This window comes from Diabrotica virgifera, chromosome 7, assembly GCF_917563875.1.
Source record: "Diabrotica virgifera virgifera chromosome 7, PGI_DIABVI_V3a".
Taxonomy (NCBI): Eukaryota; Metazoa; Arthropoda; class Insecta; order Coleoptera; family Chrysomelidae; genus Diabrotica; species Diabrotica virgifera.
This window is the reverse complement of record NC_065449.1, coordinates 15,938,025-15,964,937: the sequence shown is the minus strand read 5'-3', so window position 1 is coordinate 15,964,937 and position 26,913 is coordinate 15,938,025. Positions and strand designations below refer to the sequence as shown.

The 26,913-nt window shown below is 33.3% G+C and overlaps 2 protein-coding genes across 5 annotated transcripts in view; one reads left to right on the top strand and one right to left on the bottom strand.

The window, feature by feature from the left end:
* The window catches only part of LOC126888454 (uncharacterized), an 86,910-nt gene that overhangs the window by 2,213 nt on the left and 57,784 nt on the right, over nt 1–26,913 (top strand). For all 3 annotated transcript variants that reach the window (XM_050656768.1, XM_050656767.1, XM_050656769.1), the window contains 3 exons: nt 3,680–4,374; nt 13,435–13,726; nt 20,700–20,917. In XM_050656768.1, the coding sequence (XP_050512725.1) occupies nt 3,680–4,374; nt 13,435–13,726; nt 20,700–20,917 (1,205 nt within the window). The remainder of the gene's footprint in view (nt 1–3,679; nt 4,375–13,434; nt 13,727–20,699; nt 20,918–26,913) is intronic.
* The window catches only part of LOC126888455 (short/branched chain specific acyl-CoA dehydrogenase, mitochondrial-like), a 32,341-nt gene continuing 31,300 nt past the window's right edge, over nt 25,873–26,913 (bottom strand). For both annotated transcript variants that reach the window (XM_050656770.1, XM_050656771.1), the window contains exon 4: nt 25,873–26,510. In XM_050656770.1, the coding sequence (XP_050512727.1) occupies nt 25,981–26,510 (530 nt within the window). In that variant the 3' untranslated portion in view covers nt 25,873–25,980. The remainder of the gene's footprint in view (nt 26,511–26,913) is intronic.

The window sequence follows — 26,913 nt, the reverse complement described above, 5'->3', positions numbered from 1 at the left end:
GTAAAAGACCAAATCCCCAATGAAGACCATGGTGTCTACGAGATACCTTGTTCCAGTTGCCCAAGGACATACATAGGACAGACAAACCGACGAATCCAAAACCGTATCTACGAACATTCCATATCTGTAAAACATTCCGACACTACTTCAGCCCTTGCCCAACATCATATTCAGACAGGTCACCAAATAGATTTCGAGAAAGCAAAAACCATCGCCCCTGTCCGCTCCTTAAAATCGAGAATCATCCGTGAAGCCATCGAAATTGAAAAACGCCCTCACAGCCTAAACACACGCGATGACGCCAAAAGACTGCCGGCAACATGGCGACCGCTGCTTCGGCGAATCCCCACGTCAGTCGATCCCACTCAGGCCTCTCCCGCGCATACAGTTCCCGCGCGCACTGAGAGTATAAAAGGAGCTACACAGGCGAAGACAGGTCGTCACTCGACACTGAGGAGTAGGCAGATTGAGACCTCAGTGCCGCTTGACCGTTCTCCTAGAGAACAAGACACTACTGGTACGTCACGAGTGAGGGGAGTAGGCAGATTGAGACCCCGAACTCGAACGGAACCATACCCCTCTTGATAATGGCTCCAAAAAGGGTGCCGAAACGTCGAGTTATAAATTCTCAACGCGGTTCTTCCCGAGAACTTAGTAATTTTCATTTACCTGACCGCGGAAATCTTTCCGAACATATATATATATATATATATATATATATATATATATATATATATATATATATATATGTATATATAGTGTCATAACACTTGCTTATGGCACTTTTGAATAATTCGATCAATGTGAGCCCAAACCACTTCCGTAGATTTTGGAGCCACGAGATTATCCCTGGATAATCAATTGTAGTAGACTGTACTTATCATGTCTTAATATGTGGCCTAGGTATTCAAGTTTTTTTTTAATTGCGCTCATGATTTCTTTCTCTTTTCCGATTCTGTGGATTACCTCTATGTTGGTGATATGTTCTGTCCAGGATATAAGAAGAATGTGTCGGTACACCCACATTTTGAATGCTTCTAGTTTTTGTCGTGAGCATCTCTGTCAGCAGTCCAGGCCTCCACACCATATTGTAAGATTGGAAAAATGTTGAATTTAATTAGACAAATCTTCGCTTATGAAGAGACAAATCACTGCTTATGAGAAGCTTTTTCATATTGTTAAATGCTGCTCTAGCTCGTTCTACTCTCGTCTTAATTTACCTACATTCTGTTATAAGTTATAACAATATTTTGTACAATTTTTTTGTCAATCTTGTACAATTTTCTCAGATATTACTTTGCATAACATTTTATAAAAAATTGTGAATATTTTTAGTTTACACAATTAATATTTCACACCAAAAAGTCTGTCTTATATATTTTATATTGGTGACCTTATTCAGATATCATAATTTAAATTATTACTTTCTATTCTACTCTACAGACAACAAAAACACTTGTCATTGTCCTCTGATATTTGGTTGAATAATTAAAATACATATGTCGAGATTGATTTGATTATGTGAGAAACTGATAAATGAATGTAAAAAATTATGAATTTTTTGATTAAAGTTTATTAATCAAACACTGATTGCTGACAATGAACTTATAGAAGATAATCACTAACTACAATAATAGATATAAAAAATTAAACATTATATTATGTGGGAATAAACCACAATTAATTATAATGCGAATTACATTTAGCTTAATTTAATTCCTATTTAGAAAAACACACGATCTCGGTTATAAAGCAAGGAGAAGAGTAGAAAATTATAAATACCTTATAATCCTACTTGTTTCAAAGCTCCTACTTCTCTACTCCAAAAGTGTGATCACAGATTCAGAGCAATATTTGGAGCAGGTTTTTTTCTATATTTCTTGCGATGCCATACTTTAATTAAAATCCAAGATAATATAATATATTATAACTTATAACATACATATTATGTATGTTGGAGAATAAATTCTGAATTTTATTATCTAAATTAAAATTATAAAACCTCATTTAATATGGTAAACTATCCAAAATCGTCATCATCATTCTGGCTTTAGAACTCTGTATGGACCCTAGCCTCCTTAAGAATTTCCAGTTGTCCCTATCTACTTTCTTCCTTTGCCAAGCACATATTTCTCATGACGTCTTCATCTATGTTATCAAGGAGCCTTGTTCTGGATCTTCCTCTTCTTTGACCAATGGGTCTATCAAGGAGCGTTTTTCTACCTAGGTCATTTTGTTATGTCTGCATTACATGCCCTTCCCATCTCAGAAGTCCTGTCCTAATGTACAGTAGGAAAAATGAAAGAATACCCATGAACGAACATATAAAACACGCTGTATTTTCCTGTCACCGTGTCACACAAAAAATTGGCCAGCACAAGTACATGTAATAATTATTGTTACATGTATTTGCACTGGACAATTTTCTTTGTGACACGGTGACAGGAAAATACAGCGTGTTTTATATGTTCGTTCATGGGTATTCTTTCATTTTTCCGGCTGTAGGTATTTTATGATATCTAATTCCTGGTATATTCTATAAAGTTCAAAGTTGTATTGGCTCCTCCACACTCCATTATCGTTTACTGTTCCATAGATTTGCCTTATTTAATTTTATTTTGAAACATCCAACATGTTCTCATTACTTTTTGTTAGAGTCCATGTCTCAGAACCATAAATATGCTTGGACGGTATACTATTGATTTGTAGAGTTTTACCTTTGTATTTCTCAATATAATTCAGGATTTAAGAAGGAGATTATGCTCAAAATAGGACCTGCTCGCTTTGCAAATCCTGCAGTTTTCTCTACAGTAGTGTTAATTTTAGTGCTTCGGTACTTCATTTTGTTGGTATGTAGTATTAAACAAATTTTTGTGGGCACTTATTTTAGTGTCTAAACTCTAAACTATTTGTAGAACAACATCCACCTTGTACATTTTTAAGCAAAATATTATACACATTATCTAGAAAATTATCTTTCCAGTGTTTTGACTTTGCTATATAAAAAATGCACTGACAAAATTTTATAAAAAAAATTGTTCATTTTTTTTTATTCTCTACAAAAGTGTCGTTGATAGTATTGGGATTAAATTACTATTGCTGTAAGATTTTCCACTCTAACTAAAAATTACCAGAAATGGTAATCTGCTACTTAATACTAGAAATAATGAAGATCATCCTTTGGTAATCTTAACCACTGGTTTGGTTCATCTGCAGATTTGGATTTTTCTTTCCAAAGCTTGAAGATGTAAAACACGTTATATTTATGAAGAATTATATTAGTGAGTCAAAGATCGGACGTCTGCGCTGGATGGGCCATGTTGAACGGATGTTGTAGACCGAAACACCAAAACATATAATGAGACAAACACCAGTAGGGAGAAGGTCAGAGAGAAGACCCAAACTTAGATACATGGAACAAGTGGAACAAGATCTGAAAACACTTGAGATTACCCACTGGAAGAACAAAGCAAGGAACAGAACAGAATGGCAGAAAATCCTAGAACAAGCCAGAAGCCAAAAAGGGTTGTCGAGCTACTGATGATGATGATGAACAAATCATATTTTGAAACATAACCAATAAATGTCCTATAATAAATATTTGTTTGATGTATCTACTTTATATGTTTAGAAATAAATATTCAAAAACGTTATCTATATCCTTTCTTTTCTTTCACAGGTTGTGTGCTTCCAATGTTGAAGACCCGATTGTAGACCTAGACCAATGGTTACACAAAGATTTGGACTCCAGTTACAGCCCTCTTGCCAATATCAACTCACATATCAGCCTGCACAAAAATGTTGACTCCAGGACGTTCACGCGTCCAAAGAAACGATTTACCCGTCCATCAATAGAACGATACAATGAAGAAATGTATGGTGGCAGTAGTGAAACCATTACCTTACCATCAAGTCCCAGAAGTTTCGTCATAGAAGAGAACCCTGAATTCAATGCTACGCTGTCAGAAAACAGTGTGAATTTCGACCTTTCACAGCCTTCTAGTAGTTACTATTTCGAAAAGATTGTAGCTGACTGTGGCGACATGGACTCTTTTCAGAATATGTCTCCACCGAGTCTAGTCAATTCCATGTGTTCCTCTACGTTCGCGAATCTTATGGAGAGCAGTTTCATCAAAAACGATCCTATTTTAAGGGAAATCAGGGATACTGATTATTCTGAGATGGTTTTACTACAAGATTGCGAAGCCCCCATGTTTCAGTCTTTCACTGAAAGTTGCAGTAGTATAAATTCAGATACCCCCGAAAATTTTTTGAAGAAAGTGTCTTTTAACGGGACCTTTAAAAGAAATACGAGCAAAGATGAGATTAATAAGCTGAGAAGTTTGAACGCCACATTCGATGCCTGTGAATCTGGTGAGTAATACATGTTTTTGTCGAATATTCAGGGGTTGTGTGATAAATGTGTGGGCAATCTTCTTCACTATTTTGTAGATTAATAACTTCTTTTAATTGCATTAATTAATAATAGCGAAAGAAGAAATACTTGACACATTTTCTCATTTATTTATTTAATCAATAATCTCGTCGGTCAGACCCAGCAGAAAACAAAAGGTCATAACATTTTAGCGATTTTAGTATAAAATTATATTCATTACATAGGTCCCTGCCAAATGCGAAAGGATCCAAATTGCTGTTAGGTGTAGGGTTAGTTCAACTCCTTTTCATAATTACTTATGTAATAGAATTATGTTGAATGTTTTTCTTCTTATTATTAGTGTGTTGTTTCTCCGATTTTTCTTTTCCATGTTGCTCTATTTTGTGCTAAATGCTTGATCTCGTTCTGTTGATTTTTTAACCAAGAGGAGTAAACTAAAAAGACAGATTCACACCCAAGAAAGTTACTAGAAAAGTCACCAAATTCATCTTCTTTTTTCATTGATCATATCACCTTTCGATGATAATCCATACATATTATATTATACTAACACATCGCTAAAGAGTTCTAAAAACAAATGTTTTTATATAAAAGTAGACTAAAAATCTAAAAATGAAAGGAATAATGCAGAAAACACAAAAAATCGCTGATATACTTAATTAACCTGTAAAATGACAGAAGTGCCAAAATTTCATAAATGTCATTAGTGTCAAAATTTAATAACAGTGGATTAAACTTGCCTGCGGTTGGACCAATTAGAAACAAGCATTACGGTGCGGTAAATTTGAATCACTCCTCTTGGTTAAAAAACAAACAATAGTAGGGGAGCATTGGATGCTAAATTTGCAGTTACTACAGTGTCATGGGGACCTATTGGGTTGTGAAGATTAGGCCCTAAAACCAAAAAAGTGAAGTTTTTCATTTTGGTGGGGATTTTCCAGTTTTTAATTTAATTTTGCATTTCCAAAAATCATTTTGTCCGATTATAGCGCTATCTATCCATAATTCAAAAAAATGTCTCGAATGAAAGTTACTTATTTTTACGTAAGGAATCCAAATATGCAATAAAAATGGGGTTTATAGAATAGAATAGAAATATGCTTTATTGCCATGAAAATTTTTACAATTTTATCGACAAAGCTTATAAATAGTCAAAAAAACAAAACAGTAACAATCCAATTTACAAAAATTACATAAATCGTCAATTGCAAAAATTTAAATAAATTGCAAATGCATAGTGTACCTAATAATTAATAAAAAAGGTTTAAAAGTTAAAAAGTTAAGCTGCTGCATATGACACCCAAATATAGATAAAAAAATAATAAAAATACTACTTGTGCAAAGAGTACTGTAATTTCTTAGTTATTGACTAAAAGTTTCTACTTAAGATTCTAAAGCAAACCTCCACCCCACCTCCGTAGTAGTGATGTTGAAAAAGTAACTATTCGTTACAAAGTACTCGTTACTTACGAATACCAAAAGTAACGATTACTAATACAGAGAGGTAAATCGTTACTTTGATTACTTTGATTACTCTGATTACTTCGTACCAATCGTATCAGAGCGAGTACCTATTTTGATTTTGAGTATTGTATCTACTCGGTTGATATCGTTTGATATCGGAGTCGGACCGGTATTCCACGAGTGTTTGGCATCAGTACAGTTAATTAAATTTTATCTATGAAGGGCGAAGGCTATGAAGAGATTTACAGGATTACAGGGCGCTGAGAAGTAGCTGAAATAGAGGGAGGTATATCATTTAACAAAGCATGCACCCAGAAACAGATGTCTATACGATTTGTCGAGGTATATAATTCACAGAATTTCACAGATGTTAGTTCTTTTGAAAATGAAAATGCAACACATTAGATTTTAATAATAAATACACACTATTCTTATCAGGCCTAGAAAAGAATAGCTTAGATTGACCGGAAAATATGTAGAAATGATAATATTTCTAGACTATGATCATCAACTTTAATTTTACATGTATGTAGATATGACATTGTTTTTATTAGACCAGGGCATTTAACACTAAAAACACAGGAATAAATCTATTTTTAAATATAGTAGGCACATAGAGACTTGCAACTTTTTGCATTGTATTTAGGATTAGTATGACATCTGGAAAAAAGTCTACAATACAAAAATAGGTGGAAATGCATTATTACATTTTAAAGTGTATAAAACGCATCGAAAAATGCATAAACATGTTAATATCAGTATATTAAGGGCCAGATTTTCTTATTTCGTGGTATTTGGGGTCACTGAACACGAATATGCAATCAGAACCGACCTCCAAAGCACCTGGGTGCCCAGGGTTACTGCTAAGGTACGTCATCTAGAGTTTCGAGGGTTTGTTTTTGGCACTTAATTGATGCAAACAGATTACTCGAGATTACTGATATTGTGGAGCAGCAATGACAGAACAATTACATACCTATTGTGACACTATTTAGTCCGCTCACGAATTGGCCTATTTCTTCCCGAAGCTTCTCGGCGTTACGAGACAATACCATTCCTATCCACGGCGTTCGGAGACGACCGCTGCCGAAGTATATATAGAACCGAGATTCGAGCACACGCCAGTCATTCATTCATCGAAGCGCGTCGCGTAATTTAATTAAATAAATTAGATGTGTTAGTCATAGGCGTAACCGGGGGGGTTTGGGGGTTGTAACCCCCCCCCATTGGGATGTACTTTGAGCTCTATACGCTTAACACCATAGCCCTCAGAGACCTTCCAGTAGTTGTAACCCCCCCTTTCAGGTAGTTGTAACCCCCCCTTAGGATCATCCTGGTTACGCCTATGGTGTTAGTTGGTGTTATTTATAATTATTAAAATAAATAAGTGATGTAAATAAAATAATATAAGTAAGTCTTCCTGCGAAATACTGAGAAATGCGATTCTCGATATGATTACCGGTACTCAAATACAAAAGTAACAAAAGTAATCAAAGTAACGAATATTTTAAATGATTACTTTATACAAAAGTAACGATTTGTAACGAATACTCGAAAGTAACTATAATCAACATCACTACTCCGTAGGGTCGTGTTTGGTATCATTAGATAGATTTTAAAAAAATATTGAACACGTATTTTTTAGTTTTTCAATCTGATGTTCACTTCGTGAAATATTCGCTTTTTTTGTGAAACCATGTGACTCACCCATTTCCTTACGTCTCTCTCAAATATGCACTATTCTTCATGTATTTAACTTCAAGGTTCATGCTTCTTTTTTTTTGTTGCGGGAGCGTGGAATGGGGAAGAGCAATGTCATCTTCAAGTGGTGAGAGTGACAGAACCGCTAGTTGGAGAAGCGGAGAAATTGAAGATGGACAAGAAGGTTAAGAGTTTTTGTTTTGAGCAGAGAAGCCAACACAAACCGTGAGTAGAAAGGCACCTCGTAGAGTAGAAATACATTGGATTGAATCAACGTTTTTTTCTTGACGCTTATTATTATCTGCGATTTTTAAGGGGAGTTTCTTCCAGGATGTCATATTCCTCATCGGGAAGTTCTTTGAGATGTGGAAAGAATGGAAGAAGGCGAAACACCAAACAAAATAAGCCAAACACATGCCAGTAGACAAGAACACGAGGACAGTAGACAAGAACAAGAGGACCGTAGAAAAAGAACAAGAGAAAGACCGAAGTAAAGCACATAGAACATATAGAAAATGATGAAAACAACCTTAAAAATAAACAATAATGGAAAAAAAGGCGCAATGCAGATCAGAATGGAGAAGAATCGTGGAACAAAAGGCGCAAAAAGGAGTTAAACTCTCCGTATTAAATTTGTCTAATCTTCGGTCTCAGTGGAGGATGATCTTCGGTAATAGAAACACCAATAGCACTTAGATATTTTATTGATAGCGGTAGACACCAGGGTAGTTACCCCGAGAGAACGTTGAGTACTGATGTGTGGCTTGTACGCGACTTAGTTGAAGACTCTGTAATACTACATGTTGAATGTATGAAGGAATGAAGTTAACGGCACATCTGGCCTGGTTGAATTGATTCTTGAGAATGATTCTAAAATGTATTATCTCTTGTTGACAACATGAATTGGGTCATAGGCAACATAGCCCACACGACAAAAAGAACAAAGGTTTTACTTTGTCAGCTAAATTAATGTCCATTGCCAAAATATTGTTTATAAATTGCCCCAAATAAAAAAATGGAATATCCCGCACATGTTTAAATATGATAACAAATTGGTTCGTGTGATGTACGGGGTGATAAAAATATACTGTTCAATATCGGATATTAATCCTGAATATTTGGTATTGGACAAATTCTTTTGCTCTTGCTTTGAATCTGTGGATCAATGTTTATAGGGTATCTTCCTTAACACTGTGTCAATATTAATATTACATTGTCTGTGTAACACAATATTTTTACTTCTTTTTTCACTCAATTTTTCGCCAAACGATTACCATTTGTTTTCAAAGCTGAAAAATTGCTCGTCGGTAAAAGATGTTTGTCTTTCAATGAAATTAGTCATTTTGGATATCTGGATTGATCGATGTTTAAAGGGGGTCGTTGGAGATGTGCTAATTTGGAATGTCGTTGAAATTGATTTGTTGAGTGAACTCAAAACTCTTTGTCGAATAAAATTTGCGAAAAATTTTGCGTTTAGGACAATGATAGATATCGAAAAACCCCCGTATGGGAAATAATCGTATGATCGAACTTTTCTGTTAGTTCAATATCTTCTATTTGTTAATAGTTACAAAAATAGTTATATTTATCATAAACATCCATGATATCATCAATGTGCATAACATTCATATCGTTGGAGGTCACGGCAGATAAAAACCTGTCACAAATATAGTAAATAAAAGTATATTTTAATAGTGAAACATTGTACTAAAATAGATAGAGTTGAACTTATACTGGGTGTCCCATTAAGCGTTAAACATTGATAAAGTGAAGTAAAAAATTTCAGGATTTTTTTAATTGCGTGACAGTTGTAGCAGAGAATAGGGCAATTTGCAGTATTTTTCACCCTGATTCCATCACAAACTCTGCATTTTTTTTCCGATAGGTAATTAAATTACTTTCGCTTTCATGAAGTTACACTGTTTGTGTAGAACATATTAGATGATTTTTAGATATTATTAAGATAAATTGAGTCGAAAAACAACATATAAAACTTCATATCGATTCGATATGAAACTCGCCAGTGAAACGGTAAGAGACTCGCCTCAGCTTGCTATGCAATAAGATCTGTCTCAAGGGAATTCAATTTAGCATCTTCTAAAATAACATATTTTTCTTTGTTCGAGTCTCATCTTCGATATGGTCTTCTTTTTTGGGGTTCTAGTACAGCTGCCCAATTTGATGTTATTTTTAAATTGCAAAAAAAGAGGAATAAGATATCTGTTTGGCCTCAGAAGATCTACACATTGCAGAAGTTACTTCAGAGATCACGGAATTTTAACACTTCTATCTTTATATACCTATTCTAGAAAAGTTTTGTTTAATTCGTAAACACCTTCATGTCTTTCCAGCAAGGCCGAATCATCTTTACTCCACCAGAAATTCAATCTTTGATATTTATTTACCGATCCCATCCACTGAGTTAGTAAAGAAATTATACTATATTCCGCAAAAAAACTTTACAACCATCTCCCTTTACAACTTAAATCTGTAACATCAAGTTCTAGGTCTGGATCCCGCGTATGAAAAAAACGTTGATTAATAGCAAGCTGAAAATTTGTTAATAGCTTAAGGGTGTCTAGTAGGACAAACTTTAATATATGGGAACACTGGAACAGGGGAAGTTTTAATTGTGGAACAGGTTAAAAATTTGGAACGGGCAGACCACGAAAACGGCACATGTATTTTGTCCGACAGAACAGACTAAGGGCCGGTTGTTCTAACGCTAATCAACAATGATCACTATCAAATATTTAATTACTGTCACAACTGTCAATTTCAACTTTGGTTGGGTTGCTGAAAACATAATTGATTATAATTGTTAGATCAGTTAATCAATTAACATAACAGTTATTAACATAATTGATTAACTAATTTCATAATTATAATCAATAATTATGTTTTCAGCAACCCAATCAAAGTTGACATTGACAGTTGTGACAGTAATTAAATATTTGATAATGATCATTTTTAATTAGCGTTCGAACAACCGGCCCTTAAACTCTCCGAACAGAGATTAAACTCTCATGCAAAAATCAGACTGCTATTTGCAGTTTTAGTGAGTGGAACATGTACAGTGCCGGCAAAAAAAATCTTTACATTGCCAAATAAATCACCAAATTTGAAGACAATTTGCATGCGTTCTGTCTGCGCTTGGTGGGGAGGGTAGGGGAGGGGGGATAGCGTACTTGCGACGGCAATGATATGTAGTTTACGGACCGCTTGGCTTATTTAGGGTATTCTGCGCGTTTGCACTGTAAACAGTTGCCTTTTTGTGGGTAGTCAGAGTTAGACTTCTTCTCATTTACCGCGTAAAGTTTGAGATCGTCAAATTCTAAATTGAACTGGCAAATATGGGTCGAAAGAGACTCACAAAAGAGGAGAAGTTACGTGCTTTAACATTACTGGAGAGAGGAGACTCTGTAAGTACCGTAGCACGTGATATTGGTGCTTCAAGAGGGGCTATTTATCAACTGAAACGTTGCAGCTGAACGTTTTAGTTGGTAAATAGCCCCTCTTGAAGCACCAATATCACGTGCTACGGTAACTACAGAGTCTAATTTCTCCAGTAATGTTAAAGCACGAACCTTCTCCTCTTTTGTGAGTCTCTTTCGGCCCATATTTGTCAGTTCAATTTAGAATTTGACGATCTCAAACTTTACGCGGTAAATGAGAAGAAGTCTAACGCTGACTACCCACAAAAAAGCAACTGTTTACAGTGCAAACGCGCAGAATACCCTCAATAAGCCAAGCGGTCCGTAAACTACATATAATTGCCGTCGCAAGTACGCTATCCCCCTCCCCTACCCTCCCCTCCAAGCGCAGACAGAACGCATGCAAATTGACTTCAAATTTGATGATTTATTTGGCAATGTAAAGATTTTTTTTGCCGGCACTGTAGAATATGTCAAATGACAGGAATTATGACAGGTGATAAATAGCAGTCTGATTTTTGCATGAGATTTTAATCTCTGTTCGGAGAGTTTAAGTCTGTTCTGTCGGACAAAATAAATGTGCCGTTTTCGTGGTCTGACCGACCGTTCCAAATTTTTAACCTGTTCCACAATCAAAACTGCCCGTGTTCCAGTGTTCCCATTATCAAAGTTTATCTGACTAGACACCCTTAAGCTATTAACAAATTTTCAGCTTGCTATTAATCAACTTTTTTTTCATACGCGGGATCCAGACCTATTCCGTAAAATGACAAAAGCCTATTTATCTAAAAGACCATACTATTCAATAGAAAAATTTCTTAATGAATAACTAAAAAAATTGGGTTTCATACGCAGTAGCTTAAACTTGTCAGTTTCTAATGTTGTATTTTATTTATTTATTTGTTTATTTATTTGTTGTAAGTATGTTCAATTTGCAATTAATATAAATTTTGCAACACATTGTTTTTGTATTTGCTTTTATATCTTATAATATATTGTATATTGACGATTTATCTAATTTTAGGAAATTGTAGTTATTATTATTTGTTATTGATTATTGATATTATTTTTCTTTTGACTGTATGTAAGCTTTGTCCATAAAATTGTAAAAATTTTCAGCGACAATAAAGCATATTTCTATTCTATTCTATAACATTTGGGTCATTTCTTCTTAAGTTTCCTTCTTCTTGAGAGAGAATGCACCCTTGCCATATCACTATTTTAATTTTGATATTCTCAGATTGTGTGTCATCTATTTTTATATGCGCTGTTTGGTTATAATACAAGTTTTCTATTAATATTATATCTCGCTAGTCTATTTGCTTTTATTTCCAAATTGTCATGAGTTGGTCGTGCATAACTCTGTCAAACGCCTTACAAATTTTGGTGATATCCCCCTTTACTACTTTCCTTTCATTCTTTAGAATATCCAAAGCCATAATAAGAGGGTGTTATATTAAAATAATCAACGACCAAAATATAAATACTAAAAATAGACACATTAACTTAGTTTTAAATACTTAATCTGAAGTTCAAAGTAACACTTTTATGACACAACTGTCAACTAACTACAGATTTGTGTAGTTAGTTGACAGTTTGTAGTTAATTGACAGTTGTGTTGTAAATTTTGTGGTTTCGTGTATAGTCGAGAATGTGGAGTGGGAGAGAGAGAGAAAGCTTATGCCAGTTACCTTGTGTACAAGAGAAACACAGGATGCTTGCTGACAAATATTTCATAGCCGCAGCTATTCTTGAGTAGACAGAGATGGATGTTTACTGATGATATGGATGATGTTTAGAGAGAGAGAGAGAGATGTACAGGACGAGACATCGGCTTTCTAGATTCGCTAGAATGTATTTTCTTTTTCTTCGTTTTCACCTTCCACAAGAGATCTAGGGATGAAGGACCAAAAACGGGTGTTCATCCACGAATTTCCTTTGGGCGTCAAACTCTAGTGATGACATGTCAAGTGGACTTAGTCGCAGGATTTTGGTTGTAGGTTGTTGACTCTGTTGTTTGTCTCTTGCGGGGATGAAATTATACACGTCGCTTTTCTTTACCGATTTATTAATTGATGAATACAAACACTATACACTTGGTTAAAATTACTTTGTCGTTGTATGCTACGGAACATGAGAGAGAGAACTAAAATTTTTTGTGTGAAACACTTTTTGAGACACTGACTGAGAGGGTGAGGAAGCGGAAGTGATTTTTTGGTAGGAAGCGGAAGCTATCTGAATGTCAAAGATGTGTGGCCTTTAACAATACAGGCTATTCAGACATCTGGTAATCTATATGGGTGTCGGTAATTTCATTTAAAATAATACAAATTTATAAAATTATAATTGGTTTTCCAAAAGATGGAATGTATTATTCTAAACCCGATTATTTTTCTATAGATAAAAATTGTATATGTAACACAGAATCTTTTATTTCAGAAAAGGAATTGGACAAGACGTTGAAGAAAGATTCGGAAAACTCGTCTCCGCGTAACGACCACACTTGGGTAAACCCGAACGGCACATATCGTCGAACGCCCAAACATAACGGCACATTCAAAAAGTCTGATTTGAAAAAAAGTCACAACATTCTCAACACTACGTTCGATACGGATCCTTCGCCGAAAAATAATATTAATACTACGCATACGCTTATCAAAGACTACAACGGCCTAGAGGATTTGAAGAAAGATCTGTCTGATCCGATAGAAATACATACAGATCTAAATAGGTAAGAAAAAATATTATATTATTAACAAGGGGAAAGAAATAAACTATTTATTCACAATAAATTTATTATACGTTGGACGACCGGTTTCGAACACTAAAATTTACTGTTCATCGCCAGATCTGCGGAAAGGTTAGTTATATGCTAAAATTACACATTGCAACTATTAGGGTTCTATCAGGTATACTGTAAATTATGTCAATATTATGTATGTATATGTATAGCCTTCTTCTTAAAGTTCCATCTCCTATCGGAGGTTGGATATCATAATGGCTATGGTCACTTTGTTATGTATTTGTATGTATAATAAGAGTACTTACATGCCGGTACAAGGAATATTGTTATCTATAGTGTGTCCCACCTTGACTTTACAGTACAGATTCTTATGACCAACAGTGATGCCAAATTTTATCAGAAACAGGTTTTAAGAAAATATAATTTTTTCTATAGGATAACTATAAATAACTTAGGAATTAATATTATTGACATTTTGTGGCTGTCAGGGGTTCTAAAACATTTTTTTTTTCGAAAAAAACTGAACTAACTAACAAATAATGAACTTCAACGAATCAAATGAACTAACTAAAATTCATTTTAAGTTTAAAATTTATACTAAATTTTAATGAGGGTGTAAACACATTAAAATGACATTAATTTCAGCTTGGAAATCAGTCATTAAGAATAACAATAAACTGAAATTAGGATCCAAATTTTCCAAATAAGCAATCAGTTACTCAATACAATGTTACCAGTAATAATTATAAGCTTATTTGATATTCTTTGTTATAATTTAATTTAGGTGAACTGACCATCAACAATTATAATTTATTTATTCTCAACTGTAGGACAATATACAACTTTACTTAAACTTGACTGATAATCTATTTTGTATTTTTCTTTACTGTCAATACATAAATTAAAAACCACAGAACAACATCCATTTTTAATGTTGGATATTCTAACATTCTTAAACAAAAAAAGTTATTACGCATATCGATTATAAAATTGCTGATTACTTTTCGAAAATGATTATCACTCACAAAAAACAATGAAAATATTGTTTTATTACAATGCTATTGACTGTAACGGGTTAGTTTTAATTTAACATTTTTAGGCCCCTACATTTTTAGGAAGCTGTGGTAATGTTCGATTGAAAATTATTTTGAAGAGAATCAGCATCGCCGCGCTAAAAACTCCCATAAGGAATGCATTGCCATATGTTTGTGTACTGTAAAGTCAAGGTGGGACAGACTATAGATGCATACTAATGCATACTCTCAATTATGCTAAGTTCTAATACCAGGACAATACCTGAATATTGTTCTGCTCGAAAAATTTCTCACGATTCTTGCAACATGTGGACGTGCATTGTCGTGTATCAGCACAAAATTTTCTCCGAAGTGTGCACCGTGTGGACGAACAATAGGTTCAAGAACATTGAAAACCATTGAACAAGAAAACCTATTGAAACTCCAGCCCAAACCATCAAAGTTTCTCCCTGATATCTGTCAACTTCTTGAACGGTTTTCAAGCGAACTGCGTTGCCAGGTGTTCGCCACACCCTCGATCTTCGTGAATCGGGTCGTAAACCAAACCTGGATTAATCGGTGAAACAGTGGCGGCTGGTCAGAGGAGGCAAGGGAGGCTTAGCCTCCCCATAAATTTTTTACACATGCTACACTGTTTTGTTTACTTTGCTATTTAGCTTCGCGTTAGAGATATCGCAAAAAGTTATTTGAACAAGTTGTTCCAAATAATATTCTAACCCCACATACCAAATTTCAGCACAGAATTCGCACTTTTAGTTTTTTCATTATTTGTAGTCGGGATCCTAAAATCGCAGAGGAGGCTGCTTGCCGGAAAATCTCACTTGCTAATGCTCCGCGTAGTCCAGCAGCGTTTAAGGAGACCCGGTCTCCTTAAAGCTGCACATCGCTTAACGCACACGCTGCCCGGAGATCGGGCAAGTGAGATTTTTCGGCCAGCAGCCTCCTCTGCGGATTTTAGGATCCTGACTACAAATAATGAAAAAACGAAAAGTGCGAATTTTGTGATGAAATTTGGTATGTGAGATTAGAATAATATTTGGAACAACTTGTTTAAATAACTTTTTCCGATATCTGTAATGCAAAGCAGAATATCGGTAATTTACCGTGTTTTGCATTCGCAGAGTAAGCCGCTTTTAGAATTAAAAAAATTCAGTTGAGTATCTTAAACAATGTAAACCTTCAACCTATATGGACTGCAAAACTTCAAATCTGTATTTATTTTAATATGCATATCTACTTACAGAGATAGAATTGTTAACACATAAACGACACAAACTTTGGTAATACACTTTTACAATTATACTAACTATTTTTAAAATGATATGATATTGTGAAATATTTATGAATTATGATATTATAAAATGTAAATAAAAAATGGTCAAAAGGATAAAATTAGGCCTTAAATTAGATTTTTTTTGCGTTTTTTTTGCTAGTGCAAATTTGTCTAGATAATTTACAGTTAGGTATAGCCTCCCCTATTGAAAAAATCACGAGCCGCCACTGCGGTGAAAAGAAATGTTTCCTCATTATTGTTCTTGCCAAATTTGATATTCTGACCATTCTCATCTCCTCGTGCGATTCCCACGGGATAATACTGGAACTCCTACTGGAATACATGCAACCTATTCCTGACAATTTGAGTAGAGGCATTAATGCCATGAATATTTTGAAGCTCACTTCTTAGCTGGCAGTAACATTGGGATTCCTTAATGCCTGAGGTTAGAGAGTGCAACCAGTACTCTTATCGACGATTTCACCTCATTCTCTTTTCAGAGAATGCATAGGCTGCTATCTCTGCTCTAACAAGAGGTGAAATCTTCGATAAGAGTGCTGGTTGCACTCTCTAACCTAAGTAAAAATTAAGACAGTTTTGGCTTCGCATTGCAACTGAATAAAAATGGTATGGTCGAAGCGAAGATCGGTGGGATATGTGCATTTTATCAATGAAATTCGATATTTTTAAGATATTCCAGAAGCCGCTACAGATAAAATATTTTAACAACCTATTAATCATTCAGAATTACTCGACGGATATTAGTACAGTTAAAATAATTAAGACGATAACCGGACAATAATGATTTAATGAGTGAAATTTAGATTTTTCTTACTTTAATGACAACAAAAAGCAAGCCCATTAGCAGAACCCAATTAAAAATTATTTTGCACATCATATTTGAAACATTATTTGGTTGAAAAATCTCATTTTTGTTGGCAAAAAAAATATATTAATTTGTTTGGACTAAATTACAGTTGTGCTTATCTTAAAAAGGATATGTTACTATCAACTTTCACACAGTGTTGTCAAACTGAATTTTGTTATTTTGGGTGTAAATTTTTTCCACGGATCTCCGAGGGTACAATACAGGGTGTTTCATTAATAATTGTCCATATAGTAACTGAAGAAACCTTAGCACAAAATACGAAGATTTAACCTAAAACACTTAAATAAAATGTGGTTCCTTACTGAGTTACAGGGTGTTTTATCTAAAAATTTAAAAACTATTTTTACTTAGCATTTTCAAGCTATTTAACGTATCCTTTTCATACTTGGCAGGAAGTATAGGTACTGCAGAAGGTACTAAATTATGTTAAACAAACGTTTATGGCCATTACCAGAGGCGTACGACGGGGGAAAGTGAATTGTTGACCCTTTCCAAATTCTACGCCACTGGCGAAATTGCTATTTTAGTTCAATTTTTGGATTCTCCAATACTTTCCATGAAAATAATATACTCTTCATTCGTAACGATAAAGTCATTAGTTTTCGAGATATTTGAAGTTAAAAATGAAACGACACGGTTATTTTGATCAGTGTATTGTGTCGCTTAATTTTAATTTCAAATATCTCGAAAACTAATTATTTTATCGCTAAGAATGAAAAGTATATTATTTACATAAAAACTATTGCAAAATCAAAAAATTACACTAAAATAACAATTTCGTCAGTGGCGTAGAATTTGGGAAGGGTCAACCAGCCACTATCCTCTGTCGTACGCCTCTGGTAGTAGCTAGAAACGTTTATTTATCTTAATTTAGTAGGGTGTACAGTACATGCACTTTCTGCCAAGTATGACAAGGATACGCCAAATAGTTTTAAAGTACTGGGTACAAATAATTTTTAAATTTTAATCATATGAATCATATCATAAATTAATCAAAATAACTGTACCGTTTCATATTTAACTTCAAATATCTCGAAAACTAATGACTTTATTCGTTACCAATGAAGAGTATATTATTTACGTAGAAAGTATTGTAGAATCTAAAAATGGCACCAAAATAGTAATTCCTCCAGTGACGTAGAATTTGAAAAGGGTCAACCATCCACCATCCCCTGTCGTACGCCTCTGGTAGTAGCTAGAAACGTTTGTTTATCACAATTTAGTAGAGTGTCTAGTAGTCGCACTTTCTGCCAAGTATGAAAAGCATACGTCGAATAGTTTTAAAATGCTGAGCAAAATTAGTTTTTAAATTTTTAGATAAAACACCCTGTAACTCAGTAAGGAACCACATTTTATTTAAGTGTTTTAGGTTAAATCTTCGTATTTTGTAATAAGCTTTCTCCAGTTACCATATGGACAATTATTAATGAAACACCCTGTATACATTTTTATTTTATACAGGGTGTAACAAAAATACAGGTCATAAATTTAATCGCATATTCTGGGACCAAAAATAGTTCGATTGAACCTAACTTACCTTAGTACAAATGTGCACATAAAAAAAGTTACAGCCCTTTGAAGTTACAAAATGAAAATCGATTTTTTCCAATATATCGAAAACTATTAGAGATCTTTTATTGAAAATAGACATGTGGCATTCTTATGGTAGTAGTACCTTAAGAAAAAATTATAGTGAAATTTGGACACCCCATAAAAATTTTATGGGGGTTTTGTTCCTTTAAACCCCCCAAACTTGTGTGTACGTTCCAATTTAATTATCATTGTAGTACCATTAGTTAAACACAATATTTTAAAAACTTTTTTACCTCTCAGTACTTTTTCGAAAAGTCAGTTTTTATCGAGATATTTTGAATATTTGTCAAATCCACCACATATTTGTATATGGCTAAGTACGATTATAGAGACTTGGTAATACAGTATTTCTCATGATCATCTTTCAGTGCGTCACAGTTTTTCGATTTCTTTCTAACGCATTAAATTGTATGTGACAGAAAAAAAGGCACGTCGGTGATTACATTTCGTCGGTGACATTTTTATAACATTTATTCTAGTTATTCTAGTTGTCGATAGATGGCGCCATAATAAAAAAATATTTTTTTTAATTAGATAATAATATTACAAATATAATCTGTATAATTTATAAGACTATACAAATCAAAGAAAATACCATTTTATAAATGCAAGAAACACATTTGATTGATTTTTATTCCAAATTGAAAATAAAATGTGACAACTGTCAGATTTAACTAAAATGTCATGTTAGAATAAATGTCATAAATGTGTATTATCACGGACTTACCCTTTTTCCTATCATTTGTTACGCACTGAAAAATGATCATGAAAAGGACAATAATATGAAAATTTATTTATGATTTACATTTTTAGGTATATTTTGAACCATATTAAAAAAGAAGTAATATCTCGATAAAAAGTGCCTTCTCGAAAAAATACAAAGAGGCAAAAAAGTTTTAAAAACACTGTGTTTAACTAATGGTACCGCAGTAAAAGTTTAATTGGAACATACACAAACATTTGGGGGGTTTAAAGGAACAAAACCCCCATAATTTTTTTATGTAAACATAATAAAAAAGAAGCCGCAACTCGATAAAAACTGCCTTATCGAAAAAATACTAAGAGGCAAAAAAGTTTTAGAAATATTGAATTTAACTAATGGTACCACAATAATAATTTAATTGGAACGTACACAAAAGTATGGGGGGGTTTAAGGGAACAAAACCCCCATAAAATTTTTATGGGGTGCACAAATTTCACTATAATTCTTTTTTAATATGTTCCTGTCATAAGAATGCCACATTTCTATTTTCAATAAAAAATCTCTAATAGTTTTCGATATATTCGAAAAAATCGATTTTCATTTTGTAACTTCAAAGGACTGTAACTTTTTTTATGTGCATATTTGTACTAAGATAATTTAGGTTTATTCGAACTATTTTTGGGCTCAGAATATGTGATTTAATTTATGACCTGTATTTTCGTTACACCCTGTATTAGTATAACTCCTATAGAGTAACTAGGTCCATTTTCCGTTGGAACTTTACCAAGCTGTAGACGGGGTTGTGAATTGCAACTTTTTAGAATTCCCTATTGTCTTCAATGCAGCATCCATCTGGCTTGCAATTTTTAGAAGCCATGGAGGTGTCACCAGAAAAATGGTCCAAAAAGTTTTTTAATTAAATATCTTTTAAAAATATTTTACAAATATTTTTATTAGGTTGAAAAACTTAGACTTTCATTTAGCAGATGCCGCTACGCACCTACTACTTTCACGTCAGTTGCAATGGGGAGACTAATAAATGTCGAAAATTTTTACCTGGAGTAGAGATAGCAGCCTATGCATTCTCTGAATAGCCTCTAACAAGAGGTGACATCGTCGATAAGAGTGCTGGTTGCACTCTCTAACCTAAGTAAAAATAAAGACAGTTTTGGCTTCGCATTGCAACTGAATAAAAATGGTATACGTTTTTATAGAAAAATGTTGCTTCTTGAAAGTAAACGACTTTCATTTCTTGTCCCTTATACCATTTTGATGTGTGTAGTTGCAATTTGTAATTTTAGCATTTAAAAAACCTCTCTGGAGACCTGACGATGAACAACAAAGTTTAGTGTTCGAAACCGGTTGTCCATGGTACAATAAATTGATTGAAAGTATTTTATTTATTTCTTTAACCTCGTTGAAATTCACATGTACAACGATTCATCATTATTTATTATAACTTTTTTCAGGTTAAGTTATTGTCTTGAAAACGAAGACGAGAAATTAGACGCGACGTATAACGACGTCAACCGGACGTCGAACAGTCTAAAGACTTCCACGCTCAGTGGCTCTGCAGGTTCAGCTGACAGTCTTGACAGGTTAAGTAGTATGTCGAGTAGCAGCCGAGGCTCCAATAAAATGCTCAATATGGCCGACGTGGACGCCATCGTCGAAATGCAGGAGAGAAGTAAGTCGAACATTTATTTGTAGCATAGTTCGGGGGTCCCACAAGGTTCACATGTTGTGGGTGCTCTTCTGTTTAAACTTGTTTATTATTGATATTTTTGAGGTAATCAAATTTTGTCAAATTTTGATACTTGCTGATGACCTGGGCGGGAACCAAGAAGATCTGATTTCTCTATACAGAGTGTCTCATTGGGAAAGTAACATACGTTAACTGTAGAAAGAGGACACTTAGGCGGTCTCAAAAATACTATACTTAATGGGTCTTACTTCAATAATAACAAAGATACTGGGTGTTTTATCTATTTTGCCATTTTCTTAATTGGTTCATAACTTTTTAACCACACTGTATATTTATTTTATATTTAGCACGCAAATATCATTTAAGGTGTACAATAAATTAATTTATTTACAATTGTAAAAATCCAGATCCGGATTAAAAATATTGGAAAAATGTTCCGACCCCAAAACAACACCCTGTACATTAAATTTTTTTAAAATGGATTTTTCAGTTGAAAAGAGGATGAAAAACTAAATTCAGTGGTATACTTTGAATTTTCGGCAAAATGATTTTTCTGGTGAAATTTTGAATTTGAATTCGGAAATTAAGTGAATTGCGAGAGCTCTAAGTAGAAAAAATTGAAATACAGCTTACAACTTGTCAACCTCACTGTATATTGATTTTATACTTAACACGCGAATATTCTTTTAGGTGTCCAATCAATTAATTTATTTACAATTATAAAAAATCCAGGTCCGGTTTAAAAAATATTGTGTAAATATTCCGACCCAAAAAAATACCTTGTATATTAATTTTCTTTAAAATGAATTTCGCATTTGAAAAGAGGATGAAAAACAAAATTAGTGGTATACTTTGAATTTTCGACAAAATGATTTTTCTGGTAAAATTTTGAATTTGAATTCCGAAATTATGTCAATTTCGAGAGCTCTTGTAGAAAATATTAAAATATGACTTAATTTTAATTAATACCATTATTTAATCTAAATTGGTAAAATGTTAATATTTTAGTGTTTTTTTATTATGTGTGAAAAATAGTTTTTGGCGAATATTCATCTTTAAATAATGAATAAATAATAAAGGGTCAATAAAGAATACATCCTTTAATCAACAAAATAGCTAAAAATTATAACAAAACAGCGAAAATTTGCAGCATAATCACTATTCAAAACTAAAGTACTTATTCAAAATTACCACCATCAAAAATTATTTTTGTTTTATACCTAGGTACCTAGTGTCATGTGTACTGTGTGTGTTGAGTAAGTGTCTTGTTACATTGCAAAGTCGACGTCATTGTCTTTGCAAAGAGACGCTAATTGTATACGAACGTCTGCGGTCCCTCCGGTGAGTACCGATCCCACAAGAACAGAAACTATTTTCATTTATTAATTTATAATAAACGAAAAATTTCTGACCCTGGTGAGATTCGAACTCACGACCATTCGGACCTTTCGATCCAAAGGTAGACGCTCTTACCACTGAGCCACAGGGGGGTCATCAAAAATTATTGTTATGTGTGCAAATGTTAATATTTTACCAATTTAGATTAAATAATGGTATTAATTAAAATTAAGTCATATTTTAATTTATTTTACTTTCGAGCTTCGCAATTCACATAATTTCAGAATTCAAATTCAAATTTTTACCAGAAAAATCATTTTGCCGAAAATTCAAAGTATACCACTAATTTTGTTTTTCATCCTCTTTTCAAATGCAAAATCCATTTTAAAAAAATTTAATATACAAGGTGTTTTTTTGGGTTGGAACATTTATATAATATTTTTTAATCCGGACCTGGATTTTTTATAATCGTAATTAAATTAATTGACTGGACACCTAAAAGAATATTCGCGTGTTAAATATAAAATCAATATACAGTGTGGTTGACAAGTTGTAAGCTGTATTTCAATTTTTTTCTACTTGGAGCTCTCGCAATTAATTCACTTAGTTTCAGAATTCAAATTCCAAATTTCACCAGAAAAATCATTTTGCCGAAAATTCAAAGTATACCACTGAATTTAGTTTTTTATCCTCTTTTCAACTGAAAAATCCATTTTAAAAAAATTTAATGTACAGGGTGTTGTTTTGGGGTCGGAACATTTTTCCAATATTTTTTAAGCCAGACCTGGATTTTTTACAATTGTAAATAAATTAATTTATTGTACTCCTTAGATGATATTTGCGTGCCAAATATAAAATAAATGTACAGTGTGGTCAAAAAGTTATGAACCAATTAAGAAAATGGCAAAATAGATAAAACACCCAGTATCTTTGTTATTAACGGAGTAAGACCCATTAAGTATGGTATTTTTGAGACCGCCTAAGTATCCTCTTTCTACAGTTAACGTATGTTACTTTACCAATAAAACACCCTGTATAATTTGTCTCTTTCCAATGGTCTCCAGTTGAATAAAGATAAGTGTTTTGTTATATCCTTTAGCAAAACTAAAAATATTGTTGTGTTTAACCATCACATTAATACAAGCCTTCTCTTAAGAGTGACTGAAACAAGAGATTTGGGGGTATCATTTGATAGTTCCTTGTCATTTATTGCACACTTCAACAAATTTCAATTAAATCATACCGCAATCTAGGTTTTGTCGCAAGAAACTCTCGAGATCTTTTAGTATCCACTTATAGAATTTGAAGACCATAGGAAAATAACTTGATAAGTCACATTTTTGGTTTTGTTCAGAACATTTTTGAAGTTTAAAACTCGGTGATTATGTTAAAATACATCTTACAATTAATTAGTAATAAAAAGAAAAAAATTGATATATTGGTCGTTGGTTTACGTTTTAGTTTTTTTTTTAATTTATATTGCATATTCATGGTATTAATTGGTTTTTATTCGTCTACATGGACTTAACAATTTTTTCCCCTGTACCTAAAGAAGGACTTACCAATTTCTTTTCCTATAAAATCATTGGCTATCTATTTTTTGTCAAAAATAAAACAGATATAGAGCGAATATATTTTAACTACAAAAAGTATCAACTGAAACATTGTCGTAAAAAAACATTTTATAATACAGGGTGGGCCAAAGAAAACAGTCCACCTCGATATTTCGCAGTAGTTATTAGATTTTAAGGAAATGCCGAAACATGTCGATTTTTATTTTTATATTTCAATTTTTTGGCATATATTTCATACTAGTGACGTCATCCATCTGACCGCGATGACTTAATCGATGTTTTTTTTTAATTGAGAAAAGGGGTCGTGTGGTAGCTCATTTGAAATAGTGTTCAATTCTCTATTCGGTAATATAAACATTAATATCATTATTTATACAGGGTGACCAAAAAAATAAGTTTTGAATTAAATAAATTGACGCAAAAAGAAGAATGTATGTAATTTATTTAACTCAATATACATTGTACTGTTGTAAGAAAATTGAAAGAAATGTTTAGTTCTTGGCAGTTTGAACATTTAATTTAAGCGAAAAGCAATGTTTATTTGCCAAATAAATTTTTTTTTCTATTTTCTGACAGCAATAGAATGTATTTTGAGTTAAATCAATTACATACATTCTTCTTTTTGCGTCAATTCATTTAACTCATATTATTTTTTTGGCCACTCTGTATACATGATAATAATAATAAAACACAGAAACTGTAGAAATCAAGTTACCTAATGCCGCATGCCACTGTTGCAGACTACTAGGAGTATCTGGACTTATCAACGTTTTCCCCTGTTTGGAATGGACATGTCAAGTTCTTTTCCTGTACAGGTTTTTTTTTCAAACGCTTATATCTTTTGACTTATCAAGTTAATACTCTGTATTGTGTTACTCTTAGAAACTAAGTAATTAAAGCTACAAAGTGGCATTAAAAACAAAAAATGTTAAAAAGTGGACTTATCAAGTTCTTTCCCCGTGGTCTTCATTTTATATCTTACTTTCGTCCTTAGCATCCTGTCTTATGCTTCAAAAATTCGGTCACCATATTTACACTAGTGAATAAAAAATTCAAATTAAATTTCTCCGGATTAGTGCTTATAGATTAAACCCACAGCACAATATCTTTGGTGGAACTAAGATCAAGGCTAAATATCAGTTCCCTAGAAGACTACTATAAAGAATAGGGGTGGTATTTAGCTTAGTATGGGGTTGGTTAGCAGGAATACACTAATACATCCATCAGTATTGTATTAGACGTCAAATACAGTTATTAATACATACATTGGAAGAATTCAAGAATACTCAGTTGACGAAGAATTCGTTGTATTCTATTCGAAGTGGCACTCTCAAAATCAAACCAAAATTATACTGAATCTTAAATGTATTTGTGTCCTCTTTATTTATTAGATCGATATGTTTGTATACCTTTTTACTTTCATTTCTATGTCAAGTTTAGATATGATATAATACTATGTTTACTGCTTACTTGGCAGAAGTCACTGTCATCAAAACCCACCTCGATGTGTGTGCCCTACATTCGCGGTAAACAACTGATTGTCTGCTTTGTTATTTAACATTCTATAAACAATATCGTAATTAATTATTTTGTATTTTAAAGGATTTTAGGATTATCTGAATCTGAAATATTGTCAAGATGCTTTACTACAGAACTAAATGCGATCTAATTTTTCTCTATAAACTACTAGAACATACCACCGATTGTTGTGATTTATCAAGTCTTATCAACTTTAGATGTAGTACTAGAATTCTTCGAGACATGCTTTTTGTTCTATATAACACGTATCACACAAACTATGGCAACTTCTCTCCTGAACAGAATTCAGACACTCAGGAATGACCTTAATCAATTTAATGATCTGATGGACTGTTAAATGTAATAGTTACTTACTCGTCATTATTTTAATACAACATAAATCAACTTCTGGCTGAAATCAATTTGATAAAACGCGGCAATAACACTAGTGCCATCTATTACAATTACAGATCTAGGAAAACATCTAGCTAAAGCAAAAGCCACATCAAAAAGAAAATCTCTATTTTATTTGACATCAACTAAAACAACCTTTTGAACACATGAACGGAAGTTCTCAGTCTTAAATCAGTATGATATTAGACACGACTCGATATTTCAGTGTCTATATTCCCTCTCGATACATTTAGCTATCGTGTTTAGCTGCATGTTTAGTGTTCCTTCGTAGATACTTCCGATCTTGACGTCTCTGTACATTTTTTCTAAGATTACTGCTTTGGTAAAAGCCACACCGCCCATCCAGTCTATGCACTTGATACAAGTCTTTTGTGCTACTTCGGCTGCAAAGTATTTAGCCATCGAAGCTTCTTTTTGGAACTCCGCGCCGTTATCAACAAGTCTTGCAGCGTTGTAGGTGAGCAGTCTGGCACATTCGACCTCTGTAGCTATCTGCGCTATTTGGTGTTGCATGCCTTGGAAGCTGTACACCGGTTGATTAAACTGTGTTCTTTCTAAAGTGTACGGAATCGTGATGTCGAGGCATCCTTGGGCTAGGCCTATTTGTTGAGCGGCCACTCCTATGCGACCTTCGTTTAGGGATCCAGCGATTATCTTGTATCCTTGGCCCACTTCTCCTACTATCGCCGTTTGTGGTACTCTCACGTTATCTAAGTTTACTGGATGGGTTCCTGAAAACAAATAAACAAAGATAAAAGGTGTACAGGTATTCAATAACGATTAAAAGACGCTAACTTCAGCACATTGCGAAAGAGATATTTTTATAGGTGAGGGATGATTTGTCTCACTAAAACATTTTACTATGAATCTAACAAAATCGTCGAAAAATCTAAGGAAAAATCAAAATGCTTTGAATTGCACTATACGTCGGTTAACTAGTTTTTATGGGAAATAAACCACAATTTTACTAAAAAATGATTTTATTAACGTTTCGACGCCCAAATCGGGTGTCGTTGTCAAAATATAAAAAATATTAATGAATAGAGAACTTACATATATTTTTAAATATTAAAATAATATTAAAAAATATAAGGTAACATGATCTTAAAACGCATGCATGCAAAAAATCAAATA